The sequence below is a fragment of the Ambystoma mexicanum genome, chromosome 12, assembly GCF_040938575.1.
Source record: "Ambystoma mexicanum isolate Mex_15411 chromosome 12, UKY_AmexF1_1, whole genome shotgun sequence".
NCBI lineage: Eukaryota > Metazoa > Chordata > Amphibia > Caudata > Ambystomatidae > Ambystoma > Ambystoma mexicanum.
The window spans coordinates 1,141,500,964-1,141,520,470 of NC_090936.1; the positions used below are offsets into that span (position 1 = coordinate 1,141,500,964).

Here is a 19,507-nt window from a genome sequence, read left to right on the forward strand (position 1 = left end):
CACAAACAGGCCACATGGTCAAAACCGCAATTTTGGGCCTACCTTGTAGTCATCTTGAACAAACGACACCCTGAAATACAAAACGGCTAAGAGCAGTATTAAAAATAAAAAATTATTAACCCAATGGCTACCAAAAAGATACATTGGGCTACCAATTTACAATGGCTTGAACCCTTGGTGAAGACAAAAAAAAGTCTACCTGCCACCTACCCACTCCCTAAAACTTGTATAGGGTGATCAAATCATCCTAGGTAAAATATCGGAAGCACACTTGGGACTGGGCGCCTTAGGGGCAACACAATACCAAATAGCTTATATGGACTTCAGGAGAACCACATCTGGCCACCCTAATACACAACAACCCGGAAGAAAAAACAAAGTTGAAGGGCCCCAAAAAAAGTAGCCATAGGATCCCAAAAATCGAAATTCTGACTTGATCGCAAAAGGTTTTTAACCAAGTATGCAATATATGGTCTTCTATGGTATGTTAAAAGCCCTGAATGCTGAAAGCGCCATCAATATGGAGTTCACGTTCCTTCCCTCTCCTTTACCCTTCTCTGCATGCGATGTGCAATGTCTCATACATGTGGTGCTTTACAAAACCAATAATGAGCCTAACACGCATTGTACATGTCCTAGCAACGCATGGAAACATTAACGTGCCTATGAATGTGAACACCATTATAACTGCTTCACTTACCAGTATACAGATTTGGCATAAAACTCAATATTGTCTGAGAAATCGCCAACTCCATCCTTTGCAATGCTCTCCAGCCAATCCACCACCAGCTGCAGAGAAAAGAGTTGCATAGATCTGTTAAGTATCTTCAATAGTAAGAGATGGGACCGACTTCTGCTGCTAAAAGCAGTGTGTGGTTTGCCACATCTTTTCTCCAAGTGGCCTCATCCGGCCAAAGTGGTGGTAGTAGATGCAATGATAGCACAAATTGAAGGACCATCTCCTCTCAAATGCACATCATACATGGGGGCTCAATTAACTAGAGACCTGCTTGATTAAGTACTTAAACACAAAACAGAAACTGATGACACGGACCAACAACGATTAGTAACCAGCATAACATCTTTATTTTACCAGAAAAAGCCATAAAAGTACACATACGAAATAACAGAAGTGATCATACAGTATACGTGTAGTAAAAAAAAAAAGCAAGGCAAATATAACAGACCCATTAAAATCCTCGGGCTGCTGCACCTAATTAATGAGGTAGAACAGTGGGGTGTGAGGAAAGAAAATCTCACTGCCGTCATTTTACCTCCGTACTGCCTCCCATCTGCAGTAGACATTTCCTTCTTGCTAGCCATACCATATATACGGATCGAGTAGTTACAAGAATGGAGAACACAGACCCATTTATAATCCACACGACTGTTTCTCATACTCCATGAAGAATAGTGATGAGGGGCAAGGAGAGAAAATCTTGCACCCTCACCCACATCAATCTACTTCAGTATTGCCTCCCGTCGGCCCCAAACACTTCCTTCTTAGTAGCCAAGCCCTATGTATGAATCGAGCAGTTGCAAAGATTACATGCAGGTTATGGTGTCCGGTCAAAGGGTCGACACCAAAAGGATCGAATGCAATAGGGTCGAGGCAATAGGACCGAAAAATCAAAGGGTCGAATTTCTTTTTTAAATATATATTTTTGGGGGTTTTCGTATAGTAAAAAAAAGTGGTTTTTAGACCAAAAACGGGGGCTTGGAGGGGACTCTCCCACCCCCCCTCCCCCAAAAAAAGAAAAAAATATCCACTTTGGTTTTAGGTCCTTTTGATTCGACCCAATTGCATTTCGGTCCTTTGGATTCTATACTTTGACCTATAACCGCAGGTTATCACATTGGCTCAGGGACCTTTCAGCCACTGCTGTTTGGCGAATCCCCACCTCCCTCAGAATTGGCTTTATATAGGTCATTCTTAGATTAATAGATCCATCACAAATTAGCAGAAGGTGTATGGTCGTTTCATTTGCATCCCCACAAAGGGGGCACACACTTGTGTTGGATACCCACCAAGTTTTAGTAAAGGGCGCGACAGGGAAGATACCCAGTCTAAATCTTGAATCTAAAGATCTTTCAAATGGGGAGGAAATGATATCCAGATATGATCAAGATATGAATTGAAGCCGGAGGACATCCAGTGCTTAAGGTAGTCCAGACCGGTCCTCAGACTTGCAGCATCAAGCACAAGAATTTCATTACCGTTTCACTTCAGTGTGTACTTCATGTTCAATATGGCGGAAGCTGATGGGGCTTTCAGGATTGGCCAAAGAGCTGCCGCATCCAGGTCCCTGAGGACAATCTTAATATTTTTAATTAACATTGCACTTTTTCGTTTCTAGACCATGCTGCTTCCATGACTTAGCCCAGAAAAATGCTGATCTAATCCAAATCGAGTGGACAGCCAGAGTGATATTGAGTTCTAAATAGGCCAATGTTGTGGGGGCACTGGGAGGTAGCAGTAAATGCTTCTTTAGAAACTTATGCTCATGTGTGTTGATTTTTAAAATGTTGCAGTGGCCCCAAAGTTCTAAACCACATGTGGCTGCAGGGTGAGCCTGTTTCTGGAAAAGGTCTAGTGCTGGGAAATGGCCCCACCGCCATGTTTCCCATAAACCGGTAATATGCCCCCACTGACCTTTTCCCAAATAATTGCCACTATCCACCACTTTCTTGAAATCCCATCCCAAATAGTAATGATAGTTCACCTGCTCGAACACCAGCCCTCTTGCTTCCAAACGTATTCAGCATGGTTTTGTAAAAAGGGGGTTTAAACACCATAGTATTGGATTTGTCAATATTTAACTCAAGGTTGAACTCCTTGCATTTGTTCAAGAAGATAGAGAGGGCTTTTTTAGGCCTTGGGGGTTGTAGAAATGAGGACAGCATCGTCTGCATAGAACATAGCAGGGTATTTCTCTTGGCCCATATTTTTTGGCAATCTTTCTATAATTTCTTGAATATACAGATTTAGAGGCCAGGGAACATCCTTGTCTGACCCCCCTCTATATCAAATGGGCGGGTTAGTTCGCCTACCAGCCCAAATCGTACTGAAGCCCCGTTGTTAGTGTAGAGGTAGCGGATTATATAGATACGTTTTGGGTTGCCTTGTGCATTGTGAGGATTTGCGAGAGAGGAGTTCTGCACACCAAGTCGAACACTGTCTTTAGGTCTAAAAAAGCTACATATAAAAAGGCATTTAAAAAAAAAAAGAAAGTATATTTCTGGATAAATACCTAAAAAAACATAAAACATTGGTCAATTGTGCCTCGATTTTCTCCAAAACCTGCCGGCATATCATGGATTCTTTGTTCCCTATTGGCCCAGTCTTGAAGGTGTTCCGAAACGACTTTGCCCAAGTTTCCCTATACTATCCAGAAGCGAGATCAGGCGGTAGTTACCCAGGCATTCTCTACCGCGTTTCTTGTATAGTGGTAAGATTACGGCTCTCTGTGACAATGGAGGAATGACACCATTATTTAGTATTGCATTGAATATTTAAGTTCTAACCAGTGCCCAAATCGCCATCTCCTCAAACAAATCAATCAGGATTAAGTCAGGGCCAGCAGCTTTACCGCTCTTCAAGGAATTCAGGGCTGCTACCACCGCCTTGACAGAGACCGAAAGAGGAGCCGTTTCAACAGAGAAAGGCTGGGCTGGTGAGATGGAATGTGGGGTTGTGGCCTGATACAATTTGGACAAATCTGACCACCAGTAATCCTCACTGACAACATTTGAATCCTTGACCACCTTTCGGGGCTCTGTCAGACACCAGTTTCCAAAACTGTGCATACTCTCTTGAGTTTAAGGCACTCAGGACGTCAGATCATTTCAACTGGGCATACTGCTTCTTAGTTGCAAGTGTAAGGTGTTTCCCCCCAAGGTATCTGAAAAGAGGGGTGGGTAGCAACCTGTAGGAGTCCCGAGCATGGAATGTTTACAACTTAATGCAAACATGTGCGAAATGACAACCCAAGGGGGGATGAGTGGGAAATTCTATGATGACATTGTCTGCCCTCAGCATAGACAGCATGCTCTGTAGGAGTGAAATACCTCTTCTATGGACCTGTTAGCACTGGTGGCTAACTCCGATTAGTGCGCACCATGGTTAAATAAACATTCAGACTGTACTCATTTGACCAGCTTGACAGCCTTCTTTATAAGACAGATATTGTGCAATTAAAACCTTGGTATAAAAATCATTACATAACATTAACGGTCAACAGTGAGAGAGTCAGTTCACATTTGGTACATAAATAAATGAATACCATAAATTGGGTCACTTGGCAGCAAGTTAATTCACCTCTGGTAAATAAATAAAGATTTGCAGTTTAATTCCTGGTAAGCCAGTCAAGTTATGGCAGAGTCCTGACCTTTCCAATTATATACAACTTAGTTTGCTCTGATGTAATCTCGTCCTCAGAAGATATGCACCCCAACCTTTCCCATTTAGTGGGGGGAAAGTAAACTACACTATAGTGGTTAGACCACCCAACTTTCAGACACGTGTCAGCATCTGAGGAAAAACTGTGGGGATTAGGGAACAGGTCTGTGATCGTTCCCCTCACTATCCCTTGCTTGTGGGTTTCTCCTTTTTGATTTATTCCAATTCTATTTTGTTATTATTTTTTAGTTATCTGACAAACTTATCACATAGTTCTCCTCCCCACCCTGAACTACCCTTGCTGGGGCCCCGTTCAGTGGGACCGAGTAAAGTTTCTCCTTCAGCACGTATTGAGGGACCAATGATCCCATTCGGGTATGTTCCTCTCCCTCACTTTGACAGGAATTTCACACTCTACCAAGCCCGTCTGTGCGACGCAGGCGAGGAATATTCCGCCACACAGTTCATAAAGGTACGTTCCTCCCCCTCACTTTCTCCCTCCTACCTCGAAGCCACTACATGCGGCTTAGCGTGCAAGCGCTCCGGCTCTGTTTTATAGAGCAGCGCCGGCAGTGAGGAACACACTGCCTGATCTTACTCCCCGGCTCCGAGCAGACACACGCTCTCGAACTAAGGGTTGGGGAGAGAAACAGGCCAGCCCAAAGAAAGGACGGCCTCAAGAGATGTCCCTTCCAGCTCAAGAGAGTCTCTCTGTCCTCTCTGGTTTTCCGGGAACTTCTCCTCGCACGCCACCGCTGGGGCACCCTTCATCAAAATACGCCTTGCCCACCAATTGCTAAGTGCAGAGGCCCTCTGACAGGAATCGAGGTGAAAACACCTCAGCCACGCGCTTGCTCCCCCTGTTGGCAGAGCATACCAAGTCCCCTGGGACTTCTCACACTAGAACAACGCTACGGCAATTGGGAGAGAGCCTTTCAAAGCAAAACATGAACCCATGGCCCATTTACACACAAACCAACATGAAATGCAGGTTTACACTAGCATACTCTAGTATTCTGCGCAAAGGATCTAGAGTTTTGCCTTTCTATTCCCTGTACAGATTTTGAGCATTCAATAATTCTGGTTTTGTCAATGTGGCAGTCTCGATCATACCAACTGAGTCTAGATAAGATGCGTTTTTTTACTTTCTTTGCAGGGACAGAGGCAGATGGAATAACTATTCCATCTGCCTCTGTCGTATTCGTGGAGGATTTGTGTGTCATTAGTATCCATATTGCAGGTAGCTTGCAAGTTTTCTAGGACTGCGGAATAAAGCTCCGACCTTGTTTTAAATGGTTTGACCATTTTACCGATTTCTGGGCATTACCACAGATCTCCACTATTTGCAAGCTTGGCCTCATTCTAGGGTCTCCTAATTGTGAATAATTCCTAAAGAAACTCAGAATAGGCAGTAAACGGTCACTTTCCATCCTGTCCTTTACTGCAAAGTCAACAACCTGCTCCCAGTTCGGTCCTGAAATAAGAAAATAACCGATCAGGGAGATTCCATTATGACCCCTAAATGTCATTGTTGCGGGTTGATCTGCCGGAAACCGACCATAAAGACTGTGGCAACGGCCACTGGATGTGCTCTAAGAGGACTATCAGCATTTAATTGAGGGATGTCCCAGAGCTGCAATATTTCTTTTAGTGGTTCCAACTGGAGATTAAAATCCCCCGCCACAATAGTGAGGCAGTTAGGGGACAGGCTTTTAGGGCTCAGAGATATGCTCCATAACAGAAGTTCTGGTCGCTATGCCTCGGGGCACTGACGGTCTGTTGTAAACATTGTATTATTGCAATGGTTCGTTCGCACCAGCCAAATGATCAATGCTTGGAGATTTGGAGAGCCAGTAAAGCGCACCTCGATCTTCCAAGCAAAGGAAATGTCAAAACAAGTGAAAGGGTCATCACTGGGTCGCCCCCTAGGTCCCTTGATTGCTGGATTAGCGAATGTCTGGAACCACTGAAGTAACGGTGGATCGATTGCCCATGTCTCCTGCAACAATATTATATGGAAGCTGCGCACAAATTCACATGAATCGGGGGTATTTATCAATCTATTCACTCCAATATTCAATGACAATAATCTAATAGATCCCTGGCGTCTCACGATATCTTCTGGGCCCTTCAGTCAGTCTACAGCCTCTGTTGCCAAGCATTGGTAATGCCAACAGTTTGTGCTTTTGTGTAGGCATGGGAAAGGAACTTGCCATGCACGGCTGTAGTGGTATTTACTGGCTATCGATGGTAGCAGGTGCAAATGGATGTGCATCTGGTAGCAGTGCCTGGAACATGCCCAAGACTTATACACAAGCCCAAACGTTTAACAGGACTTCAGTGAGAGACAAGCATAGTGCTTATAAATACAGTGGCTGAAGCCAGACCTGGTTAACGTGTTTACGCCACTTAGGTCCTTAACTCTCAGAAGACTGCTTTGAAAAAACACTGGCAGGCACTGAAGAGTGCACAGTTTGATGGTAAGGCTTGATTAAAGCAAGCGCAAAGCGATCCCGTAAGGAGGCGTTTTGGGCGGGGAGGACAGGAACTCGGTGGGAACGGCCACAGGGATTAGCATGGCCATGGGCAGTGAATGGGTGGATAAATAACCAAACACCTAAAAGCTTTGTGTCCTCCTCAAATGCCATTTCTCCCTTTCTGAACTCCAATTCAATAGTTTTGCTTATCGGTGGCACTAAACCACCACCTAAGCCCAAAGGAACAAATACAGAACCAGTATGTGACCATGCTGGAACCAGCCGCCAGTCATAGGGATAGTCCTAAAACGTGGTTGCTGAATATACACATTCTCAGAAAGCCAGTCTAATGTATATAGACAGTGAACCCATCATAGAAGTTCAGTGATGGGCATCATATACATGATGCACCTTTCTTAAACTGGCTCAATAGGAGAAGATCCTGCAACAAAGGAGAATGAATGAGAAATCAATAGTCTTGGCACCCTGGGGATGTTCAGCTAGTGCATCTCAGGAGGCTGGGACACCAAGGTTCCTGAGATGCAGCAGGTGAACATGCACCCTGGAGATGTCCAGCTAGTGCATCTCAGGAGGCGGAGACAGCAAGGCTTCTGAGATGCAGCAGGTGAACACATCCCCCCCTGGGGATGTTCAGCTAGTGCATCTCAGGAGGCGGGGACACCAAGGCTCCTGAAATGCATAATAAATACACAATAATCGGAAAGGCTTGAGTATTTTTCTTAAGCGAGGAACAAATAATCAATATCACTATTCAAAATAGAAAACCATGCTTTACCTGGCTTTGCCGCACAAGGGCATCCCTCTGGAATAGCTTTTCAACTACCATCTTCTCACTGGCGTTTGTAGTCTAAACAGAAAAAAATGAAGGTCTTTAAAACCATGCTCATAACATTCCATCAATGAAGCCAGCAGACTAGGTGATCGTGGTGTACAGCAATGGTCTAAGAATAATGGAAAACTGGAGAGAGGAGAGTTCACTGAGCAAGATTTCCACTTGCGCCTAAAAGTGAAATAGAAAAGCACTTACTGCAATATCGAACATTGGCTCATCCTCCAGAGCAGACTGGATTCGATCTCTGGAAATTGAAGCAGAAGCAAAAACATGAGTTGGGAGTAAGGAAGGAATCGTCACTTTAAATGTATATTGCTACAGCATGCACAATAATGGCTCCCACATATAATCAGAAAAGTATTGAGAGGTAACGACCAGCTCTGGGTTTAGGGTACGAGTTCCCCTTTCCAAAGAAAGGCAAACAGGTTATCATGGGCTCACCTAGCAGTAGATTGTGGCTCTGCAGAGCATTTACTTGCAGAAATCTCTCAGAAAACATGGGAGGAAAAGGCCTCAAGCAAGCACCTTCCTCTCTCAAATTAGTATGAGAAGTATCAGCGGTGGCGGAGGACAGAAGTTATGGAGAAAGGGGATTATGGACTAGCAATTCACCAGTACCTACTGCAAGTTATTTACTTGACCCTTTGTCCAGTCCCATTTCCCCAATAGGTTTGTGAAACTACACAGCATCCAAAATGGCAAAAGGGATGTGCAAGCCAAAAGGATTCAGAAGTTAAAAAGATTCTTTAAGACCGATATCTTTCAAGTAAGCAAGCTGGAATACAACCAAAGCAGTTTCAGCTCCGATAAAATGGGCATGAATCGGTTTTGGAGGAGACGGAGGAAAAACATTCAGAAATTAAATAACCTATCGAGGGAATAATCGAGACTTTAGAGTCCATAGTATCTAAACGTTTTGTTTATAGATCTTAACATCTCGAATGCCTTACAGGTACAATTTAAAGGCTCCACTAGTGCACACATTATGAAGAACCTTTTGCTTCATCTGATGCGTTTGGAAGAAGTTCAGAAAGGAGGACGTCCTAATTGACATTAAATCCTGCAACAAGCTGATATCATAGCAACTAAACATACAGCTTTATCAGGAAACTGACGACAATTTTTGTTTAAGTAAGTTCCAATGGTCCAAAGGCAGATCCAGCAAGAACCAGCATTTGTACCTTTTGTGTTAACAAACAAAACATCAACTTTACATTGGAGAGGATTAATAGCCCTTCCCCCAAGGCCTAGTGACCTCTTTTGGCTTTAATTCTGTATGTAGTACAAGTTCAATCGATTGTTGTCCGCTAGTCCATTCTTAGGATTGTGTTCATGCGGGTAACGATTACCAGCCATAAGTGAAATAAAGCCACTTCCGACATTGGTTGAGGGGAGGGGTGAGACAGCAGCTTGGGGCAGAAACCAGTGAGTCTTTCAACAAATCAAAAAAGTCAAAACAAATGACTTATTGGCTAGCTTTCCATTTTAAAAGATGCTGCAAGACTATTCAGAATTTGATAAATACTCTCCAAAACCAACTATAAAGCCAAGATGTTTGTTCTATAGAAAATTTCTGTTTTCCATCTCCCCCCCCCCAATCAGTAAAAATTGCTAGATTATGTAAATAGTTTTTGTACTATACCAGTCACCACCGGAGTCAACTAACTTCGTCAAGACTAGTCAAAGAGGTGGCAAATTGTGCCCCGGCCTCCAGACCTTGTTCTGTGCAGGAGGAGAAAAGGAGGCGCGAGGTTGGGTAAGGGGGAGCAGGATTTAGAACAACTTGAGAAAGACAAAGGAAGGGCAAGAAGAGTAAGGGTGGGTTTTGGGATAGTTGGCATACATGAAGCATCAATGCAGAAAAGCTATCAGGGCAAGCCACTGAACCGAAGAAGAGCCACTTAAGCGACTGAACGTGAGAGTGGGCCCTTGAGCACAGTTTAAATGTACTTATTTATTTTGTACATTTTTAAGAGCGCACAAAGCCCAAGGGCATCTAGGCACTGGTTACATAGGATTAAGGGGGACCAAGAAGGATGAAGGGGGACCAAGAAGGGAGAAAAGTTAGTTGAAGAGGTGGGTTTTGAGGTGTTTCCTGAAGGTTCTGTATGATGGTTTGTCTCGCAGGTGGAGGGTGAGATCATTCCAGAGGGCAGGTGATTAAATTAAAAGTAATCAGCACATGAATGTGTCATGGGCATCAGTTATGATCAAGGGAACCCTTGAAGTATGGAGGTTTATACATCTGTAAGATGGTACCTTAACATAGCAGACACTCAAGAGTGAACATCTGAGGTTGCCTAGCCAACAGAGGTGAAAGAGCCCAAAGGAGGCAGCGTGCACACAACGGGGGAAGGGGTCACAGACAGAGTTCCCTCACTCCAAGCAGCCGTAACAGAAGGGAGTGGCGCAACTTGATCCAGAGCACTCGGTCAGCAAAATAGAAAGCCAGCAAAATTAAATTGTGAAATAGGTTTAGGAAAGGCAGGGCACAGTTTCGTCCGCGCCTTCAAAGGGAGCTGGCAGGGAACGGTCTTGGTCCGATGCTCGTGCGCTTTCGGGCCAGAAAGAATTCCAGAACAGAGCCGATTTAGAAAAGGGGAATTAGATGTTGGGGAGAATGTTCAGTGCTTGTGCCAATTCCCCTCAAGCTGAGAGACCCACTAGCATGTATTCTGGAGTTCTGAGATTTTCTTGAGTGGACCTTTTTACCCACTCCCTCATTCTTTTTCCTCCGACTTGGGAACCCGGTTCCACTGCTACTGCAATTCTTTATGCTTTCCTCCATGCATTTTATTACAGGCATCTGTAAGTGACTGCTGCAGCACCCTATGTGCAGTGTTGCTGGGGACTCCCTTGAGCTTCCCTTTTTATTTTATATTATCTTACCTCGAGAACTACTGTTCACAGGGCTATTGGGATACTTTTCATCTTACTTACCTTTTCTTTTGTGAGATCAGCATACACCACCTTAATGTTGGGGGGGGGGGGGGGTGAGGTGTACAGTAAATCTTTTCCCACTGCTCCTGTAACCTTTTAGTTACAGTAACAAACAAACCTAAATGGTTGGTGGCAGTGGATACATTTTTCTACCATTTGTGTACAAGTTACTCGCAGGTTGTTTTCACAGCTGTCTTCTTTTATCCCCATTTTGGTGTGTTCCTTCTTGCCCCTTCTTCTGTCCATCTAGGTGGGGCTAGATCCCCTTTGAGCTCTGCTTTTGGCAGGATTCCTTTATGAAGCCCGCCAAGGCTCCAGTGTGTCTGCTGAAGCAGGCAGTGAGGAAGAAGCGCAAAGCTTTGCATGCCTTTGTTTACAAGTATGCCTGGCTGGGACCAGTTTAAACTGGGAGGCTGGCTGTCCTGCAAGGACAGCAACCCCCAAGTGATGGACAGGTCCCTAGGACTGAATGAATGGGTTCCCGCATAAAAGTTGAGGCTTTTGGGACAGAAGGCTAAGTCAACCACTGGAACTGAAGCGCTGAAGACGACGACAACCAGAGATGCTTACAGCACCTCCAGTAACCACATAAGCACCCCTGAAGCAATTGCAGTCCAGATCCAGTCTTTATATTGACAGGGAAGCTTTCTATTACGCACCACAGATGACTTCCTCCTTTGGGATGGTGGGCATAACCAGCATCAAGGCCCTCTTCAACATGAGCCACTCCCCCACCCATGTCCCGTGACCTTCAAGGGCTGCAGAATCCCAATACCCTGGGGGTACGTCAACCACCTTGAGGTGCTTCATCTTGCTGTTGATGAATCTCGTTGGCATCCGTGTGGACCTCCATAAGCACAAATCCTCTCCTCAGAGCCCCCACTCAGCAGAGCGGAGGACCCAGAAAAGAAGATCCTAACCGGTTGATCATTCACGCAAGCGATGAGAAAAAAGGCACCTAAACCACACACCAACGCGGGAGTAAGAAGAATTTCTTGCTGGCAAGTCCCTCCGTCAACTACTGCTGCAGGAGCCCATCCAGGGCCCCCTCCCCTTTCGTCACCACAACCATGGACTAGGAGACCAGGTGTGCAACTGTTCCTCGAGAAGGTGTCCAGCTTCTTCACTCTCCAGGTACTGTGGGGCTCTTGGTAAACTTACCTCGAGTCAATTCCGTTGCCCGTGTTTACTGTTTGGGTGTTCACCCATACCCTGTCGCCCAGGCCTAACAGCTTGTGCCCCTACAGGAAGGCTTCTCCAAAGCTCCTGTAACGTTTTAAAGAGCAACTAACTGGCTACATACCTGTACTAAGAAGGTTTTCACCAGAACTGTTGCATTCCTATAGTCTTGGGAGTTGCGGGTTTCCTTAAAATTGATCTTCACTTCCTACTGGCTTTGGCAATGCTGGTTTCCCTCCAAAACCTGAACTGAAGAACTCCCTTCTAATTAGGGAAAAGACTGCCTCAATCTTATGAAGAATAGCTACAGTGTTGCTTATCTGTTATTGTTGCCTCTTTATATTCTTAAACTTACTACAATAATGCAGAGTTGATATAAAGTGCTTTTACTGACCTGACTGAAGTCACTGTGTGTGGATAGAAATGTGCATCATAATTTACTCACCTGCTTTATTTCTCCTTATTATCCTAATGTGTGTTTGATGTTATTAGTTGAAACATTATTTCTTTGACGATTACTTGCTTTGTGTATATATAAATAAAGATATCATTTTGATATAAAGTGTTTCTTTGGATCTGTGTATGCTCCAATTTCTGTGTACTGGTTTACAGCTCACATTCCTCCTCCTAAAATAAGCCTGGCTGCTCTGCCACTCTACCAACCTTAGGTAGTATAGGTCTATATTATTAGAAGTCGGGACCCTAAAATCAAGTGATAAGTCCAACCATAACTGGACTTTAGAAAACCTTACTTATGCTGTGACACTGGTTAAGTGAGCAAATACTTCAATTTGAATGGAATCTTTCAGCTGTATATGTGCCCAAACAAAAGCCAATCCCTTCTAAATCAAAGGCTTACGTTCTCAGTGGATGATCCTGTATTTCACAAAGAAGTACTGGCTGGATTAAGAAAGTAGGGACATGTGTACTAGTCTCTGATGCCCAGAACATCCTTATAAGCAGACCAGTCGAACAGAAAGACAAGTACATTACTTGTGGATAAAACATGTGTTATACGGGCGTGCAGAACACCAGACATTTCTTAGAAGGATATTTATTGAGATTACTGGAAACGAAGACCCCCAGAACCAGTAAAGGTCCTCAGGCAACAACAACAGCATCAACTGACAAATGTAGAACCTTATGCAAAACAGGTAAGCAAGAACACTTTGACTTCACTGGAGTTCTGGTCAGATAGAGATTCCATGTAGAATTAACCCACTCTGAACATATGCCCATTACCCAGGGAAGAAACCTTACAACACAATGCAAGCCTGGTTATTTAAACAGGTGCATCCTGAATGAGGCTGTGCCAGTTTAGATGAAAACTAGTAATGTTGCCATCCCTACCAGAAGTTGGTACAATAAGTGCTTACATTAATCTTGTGTTTATCCAAGAAACAGATTCTCTGGAGATTTTCCTATAAAACGGGCTAAATGCCTAAGCCCCAAGTAAAAATTTGACATAAAATAAAAATTGCCAAATTACAGTGAAAAAGTACCATCTTGGAGGCAACGAAGAGAATGGATGTATTGTACATTATTGTGTTATTTATTGAGTGCTGACCTAGCTTCGAGAACTGTAGGCTCAGATAGATGCCCACAAGTGTGCAGCCACAACTGCGCTTGACAAGAAGATGCACTGCAGTAGTGCCAGAGGTCCCGGGGTATTTGGATATTGCAGGTCTGGAAGGTCGCAGCTCATCGTGGAATGGGTCAAACTGGTATTGAGACTGGTTAGGCCCACCAGTCCAAGGGAGGAAGTCATCCAGTTTGGATCTTCCCTGTCGCACAGAAGAAAGGATTGGCGCAGCAATGGTCCCTCAATCGGCTTTAGCAGTTGCTGGAGGTGACTGCAGCCATCCTTTATTCTTTGGAATGGATCTAGCAGTGGTCGACTCTGGCTTCAGCATCAAGACCCTCGTCTTTTATGCAGGAACCCAGCCAATCATCATGTATCCACTTCTGAAGTATGAATGTAGCATGCGAGTAGACACACTGGAGGACAAAGACTTGTGGTTTTTCGGTGACCTCCCAGTTTCCGGTCCTCCCAGACACACTGATGCCTTCGGGCAGGCTTCCCAATGGGCGCCCAACAAAGAAAAAGGAGCGAGTGGAACTACCCCCCACCCCCAACCATGTCAGCAAAAGAAGGCTCAAGAAAGGACAAGTAGTTGTGAGCTGTCAAAAAAGAAGACAGGCAGCATTTTGGAACAACGTTACCCCGTGTGACCCTTACCGCAGCTACGAACACAGCCTGCGATGTACTCACAAGTGGGGACCAGTACACCCAAAAAGAAATTTCTACCTAACCATTACCAGTGTGCAGAATTTGCACTAGCCATTGACCAGTGATAATTGACTCTTGCCGTGTAAGACATGGTGTGCTCTGTGTATGTGGTGCATTAAGGTGGGGATGGACTGACTGGCGAGTAGCGCGAAACTGGAGATTCTTCTCCCGGACATTACATTTCTTATTGAACAAAACATACTCGGAATGACCATATCAATTATTTTCTGATAGAATATTATCATTCCAAGATAGGCAGCCTAGCATGCTCCAATTGTGCAATTTCAACAAAAAAAAAATCAAGTGGAAGGAGGACAAATAACACCTAAAATGGCCATCGTGCACATGCATGCTATTTGTGGGCCCGAAATGGCACCCTACACAGTGATCTGAACTGGTGTACACCAATTCCAGTCTTGGGGTAGGCCACTACACAATGTGGGGGTGGGCCTGTGTGTTTGGTAGTTTAAGGAAAAACTGATTAGCTGGCCGCTAAAACCTTGGTTTTAAATCCCCCAATTTGATTGGTGGGCCGGAAGTCATCCCCTTTAAGTGAAGGCACAGATAGGGGAAGCTCTGTTCCTACTCTCAGTTCTGCCGAATGTTTGTAAGATAAGCAGGTTGGCTTACCTGCAAGACGATTTTGCTTCTGAAAACCGTTGTAGTCAATTTTGAGACCCAGTTTTACCATACTGGTGGGACTGGTTCTCTTGCCAGTTCTCCAGTTTGCATTCTCGAGTATGAGGCACCTTTCCCAAGCCTTCCTCGTACTACTGCTTGTCCTCCTCATCTACTTCGGCCAGATCTTCAATTTTGGGACCGTTTTCTGGGCTCAAGGGTTTCCCAGGGTGTTGGGACCCAAACCTCCCCCTTCTCCCAAAGCTGCTTCTCTGGGCTGTCCCTGGTCACCGCCACTGCTGTCCAGCTACAGGGAACCCTTATTGCTGGTGTGCTATCCATGTTTGCCTTCTCAGCAGCCGCAATTACCTTTGTGCAGGTTCTTCCATCCTTCTGGAGCTGCCATCTCAGTCACTGATTCCACTTCTGAATGGTGGGCCCCACTCCTGTGAAGGACGATGGTGCTTCTTTTGGGCTGTTAGGGCCGTAGTTGGCTCAGGCTTCAAGTCCCTGGGTATCTGGACCCTTCATTTCGACATGTAAGTGTTTGCGTAAGAGGTTGTTCTGCCTACTCGGAAAAGTGTGTCCAGGAACCAACACTCTGTACTTCACTCACCCTCAAGGGTGTCTGTGGTACAAGATACCTCCAGGTGAACTTCAGCTGCATTACTTTGCATTGGGGGCTTTGTCCTGCTTGGCTGTATTCTTTCCTGGCGCCCGTGGCTCTTGAACTTTGCCTTGGGTCTCTTCTTGGCGTTCTTCTCTGGTGTCCTTCTAGATCTGCTGCTTTCATCTGGGTACGTGTGTAAGGAACTTGGACTTACCTATTTTTTTCAGCATAACCATAGATCAGCATACAGACTTTAACCCATTTCCTATGGGGCACTTCACTCAACAGTGGAACTCTCACAAGTGACAATGCAACCTGGACTGTAGCATTTTCCTAGGACCCCCTGGAGTTCTCCACCAAGCCTTGACATTTTAGTGAGACCCAAAGTTTAATAGGGATGTTTAAGTATACGTATTGCACGTCTTCCTAGGATATACATTGTACCACTCAATGGTGTTTGTTTCTCTTCTCCTTGGAGTATAATTTGCCAATCTGTGTCTAGGGATGGTTTTATTTACATACATCCTGGTGTTTGGTATCCTTCCTAGCTGTGCTGTGCATTGTGTCCCCACGTTTACTACTTCCAAGTGCTATAACTGTATGATGTACATGTGTATCAAGTTTCCTATTTTTATTTGGGGTATATTAGGATATCGATACTTGCTTGGCGTTACCCTTGGATGATGAGCATGATGGTAATTACTGTGTATAATATGGTCTAGGGGTCTACTCTTTACTCATTGCATTAAATTTATAAACACGCTTTTCACCAAAAGCATCGAACAAAATTGATCAGAAAGAAGTACAATCACATGATAACGCCAAATGAGTTAAACAGAAGCAGGGAAAGGGAGACAGCATTCATTGGAAAGGGGAGATAAAAAATAAGCTTTTATATTTGTTTGAAAAATAAGAAGAGATGTAGCGGAGCGAAGAGGGAGAGTTCCAGGATCTAGAAGGTAAAGGAACGAAAATGGGAAAGATGCACAAGGGGGTTTACGAACAGTGAAAAGAAATAGGTTCAGTGATCTAAGACAGCGAGGCGGAACACAGAACGAGCCCAACTAGGAAAGTTAAGGACCATGCGTAAATCTAAAGTCAATTGAAAGGAAATGATAAAGGAGACTTGATTCAAAAGGAAGCAATGAAATAGACAGCAAGGACAATGTAATAGAAAAAAAAGAAGGTAAAGAAAAAAAGAGGAATCAAAGAATTAGAAAAAGAACACAGGGGGAGAAGATATGAGGCAGGAAGACCAAGGAAGAGATGAACAGTAATCAATGCGAGAGAAAACCAGAGCGCAGAGAAGTAGTTTAGTAGCATGAAAGGTAAGATGAAAGGTAAGTTGGGGGCGAGCACGATGGATGTTGAAGAGTGCATAACGGCAGGTACGAGAAATAGAAGAGACGGATAAGTTGTGCGCTGATGAAGAAAAAGTCAGAGAAGATGGAGGACAGGAGAGAGGGAGGAGGAATAGTGGAAGCAAGGAAAACTAGATTTGGTCCTAGAAGGGTTGAGGTGAAGAACATAAGACATCAGGTTTTGAACAGCAGAAAGACAGTCTGATATAGTGGAGCGCAAAGCAGAATCAAAACAAGTAAAGGAAAAAAAGATATAGATTAAAGGGAAGATTGAATGAAGAAATAAGAGCAGAGAAGGGCAGTATGAAGAGAAAAGAGGAGAGGACCAAGTACAGAGCCTTGGTGACCCAATAGGGAAGAGGAAATGAAGTCCGGCTCAAGTTAGAGTAGGACCACTGAGAAAGATAGGAGTTGAACCATTCAAGAACAGACCCAGAAATGCCCAAGGTAGAACAAAAAGATATAAGAAGAGAGTGATCAACAGTATTGAATTCCGCTGAAAGATCAAGAAGAATGAGAATAGAAGAGAGCTTAGATTGACAAGTGGACAAAAGAGTTAGAGACATAAGAGAGCAGTCTCTGTGGAGCGAGAGGGACGAAAGCCAGATTTAAGAGATGTGAAAAGAGTGACGATTTAAGTTACCCGAGAATAAGCAGCCTGCAGGAGGACTGAAAGGGATTCGCGAGATAGGCTGAAAAGTGGCAGGAATAGATGGGTCAAGAGTGGGGTTTATTAGAATATAAAGAATAAGTGCATGCCTAAAAACCTCAAAAAAACAGGAGCTGCAAAGGAAGAATTAAGAGAAGTAAAATAAGGATGGAGATACGGATAGACATGAGGAATAAGAAGAGGGAAGAGGATCAGAAGGAGAAGCAGTAGGATGAGCACAGGCAAGAAGAGCATAAGTGTCAGAATCAGCAAGAGAAGAAAACCAGGAAAAAGAGTGTGAAGGTAGACTAAAAGAGGAGAGGGGAGTAACATAGGGCGTGTAGGCTGAGCGAAGACTTGCCACTTCAGATGTAAAGTACCTGGCAAAATCATATGAAGAATGACAAAAAAGCAGATGATCAGGATGTTTAGGAGACAAGATATTGTGGAGAAGTTGATAAAGACGACAAGGGTGATGGGAGAGAGTAAAGTGCGAGTTCTGCAAAGTACGATTGTTTTGGTGAAAGTAAAACCGAGTCAAAAGAAGAATGCAAAGATGCAAGTACAGCAACATCAGAAGTAGATTGAGAATTTTGCCAATGCCGTTCAGCTTTACGCAGACAGCAGCAGAGGGTAATAAGGTCAGGAGAGAGCGAGGGCCAAAGAGATTTACTGGTAGGAAAAAAGGGGTGCAGAGGAGAGACGGAGTAGAGTACAGATAGCAAAGTAGAGTGCAAAGTGCTTGTAGCCAAATCAGGGGCAAGAACAGAAAATGATGGCTGAAAGCAAAGAAGAAGGAAAGCTACAGAATCAAAGGAAGATTACGAGTAAAGATCGACGAGGAAGAGAAATAAGTGAGCGGAGCAGGTGGACAAAAGAAAAGGAAAGTAGAAAATGATCAGAAGCATTGAAGTGACAGGAAGACAAAGGAAAAGGAGAAGGAAGTGAAGAGAAAATTAGATAAAGGCAGAAAAAAGACTGATTGGGGTGAGAAAGAAAAAGAAATGACAGTAGGAATCAGTGAATGAAAGCAACAAGGGGGTAAAGATTAATTGGAGGGGGGGAAATTAAAGTCACCAGGAAGAAAAAGAGGTGAAGGAAGTAGAGAAGATAAGAGAACAAGATGGTCAAGAAAATCATAAGCTATACCAAGAAGACGATCGACAATAAGATAAACAGGAAAGAGATTAGAAAAGGAAGAGAAATGGTATTCAAAGGAGGGAAGGGGGGGGGGAAGAGTCCAGGACGAGTTAGAGAACCCCCAGTGCGCCTGTCACGCCTAGATGGGTAAGGAATGTGGGAAAACTAAGTTGAGGCAGTATGAAAGGAGGCTGTGTTAAATAATTTTCACGAACAATCCAGGTTTCGGTTAAACAAAAAATGCAGCTTGCCACGAAAAAAAAATAATCAAGGATTGAGCAGGATTTGTTACAAACTGAACGAGCTTTGGGAGGCCAAAATTAAACAGGGGCAAAGCATCGAAAGTAATTAGAGGACAGAGAAGATGAGTGTGATAGCGGGTACGAGCAGAAGATAACTGGGGAAATGTATGGTGGGTTATCCTAGATGGAATAGCACAGTTGTGCGACCCGCGACCCGACTGAAGGAGGCCTGGCAACCAGCTTCTGCTGCTGTCCTGGAGGAGCCCTGTCTTTATCTTTAGTAGTCCTGCGAAGGAGATATGAGCCTTGGAGTGGAGGGGCCTACCATTCTAGACGTCTGCTCAGTGCCCTGCCAAAGGAAGCCTTTGGAAGTTCCCTGGAACCGTCCTTTGGCTGACCAGCTTAGTTTTTGGGCTACCGTGCTGCCAGCATCACCGTATTGAGTTTCGGCCTGAAACTTGGGGGATCCTCAGCTGGCCCTGCAGGCCTGAGGCTCCAGGTTGACAGGGGTGAGATAAGAACTCCTTGCTACTAAAGACCAGGCCTAGTTGTATTAGCCCTTTGACTCTGGAGACCTAGCAATGGGGTGCAAGTGGCGATTGCTGATCACAATCCCATATGCCCTTGTGCCAACCCACAGGGAATGACTGTCAAGTCAGTCATTGACGCCCTATTGCATGAAAGCTACAGAGGTAGCTCCTCTACTGTGCTCAGTAGTGGTCAGACCCAGTGGAGGGATGGTGAAGTGA

At 44.4% G+C, this 19,507-nt stretch overlaps 1 protein-coding gene across 2 annotated transcripts in view; it reads right to left on the bottom strand.

Moving 5' to 3' along the window:
- The window catches only part of NUP107 (nucleoporin 107), a 790,450-nt gene that overhangs the window by 496,481 nt on the left and 274,462 nt on the right, over positions 1-19,507 (bottom strand). For both annotated transcript variants that reach the window (XM_069629720.1, XM_069629721.1), the window contains 3 exons: positions 7,925-7,973; positions 7,673-7,744; positions 701-789 (listed from right to left, as the gene is read on the bottom strand). In XM_069629720.1, the coding sequence (XP_069485821.1) occupies positions 701-789; positions 7,673-7,744; positions 7,925-7,973 (210 nt within the window). The remainder of the gene's footprint in view (positions 1-700; positions 790-7,672; positions 7,745-7,924; positions 7,974-19,507) is intronic.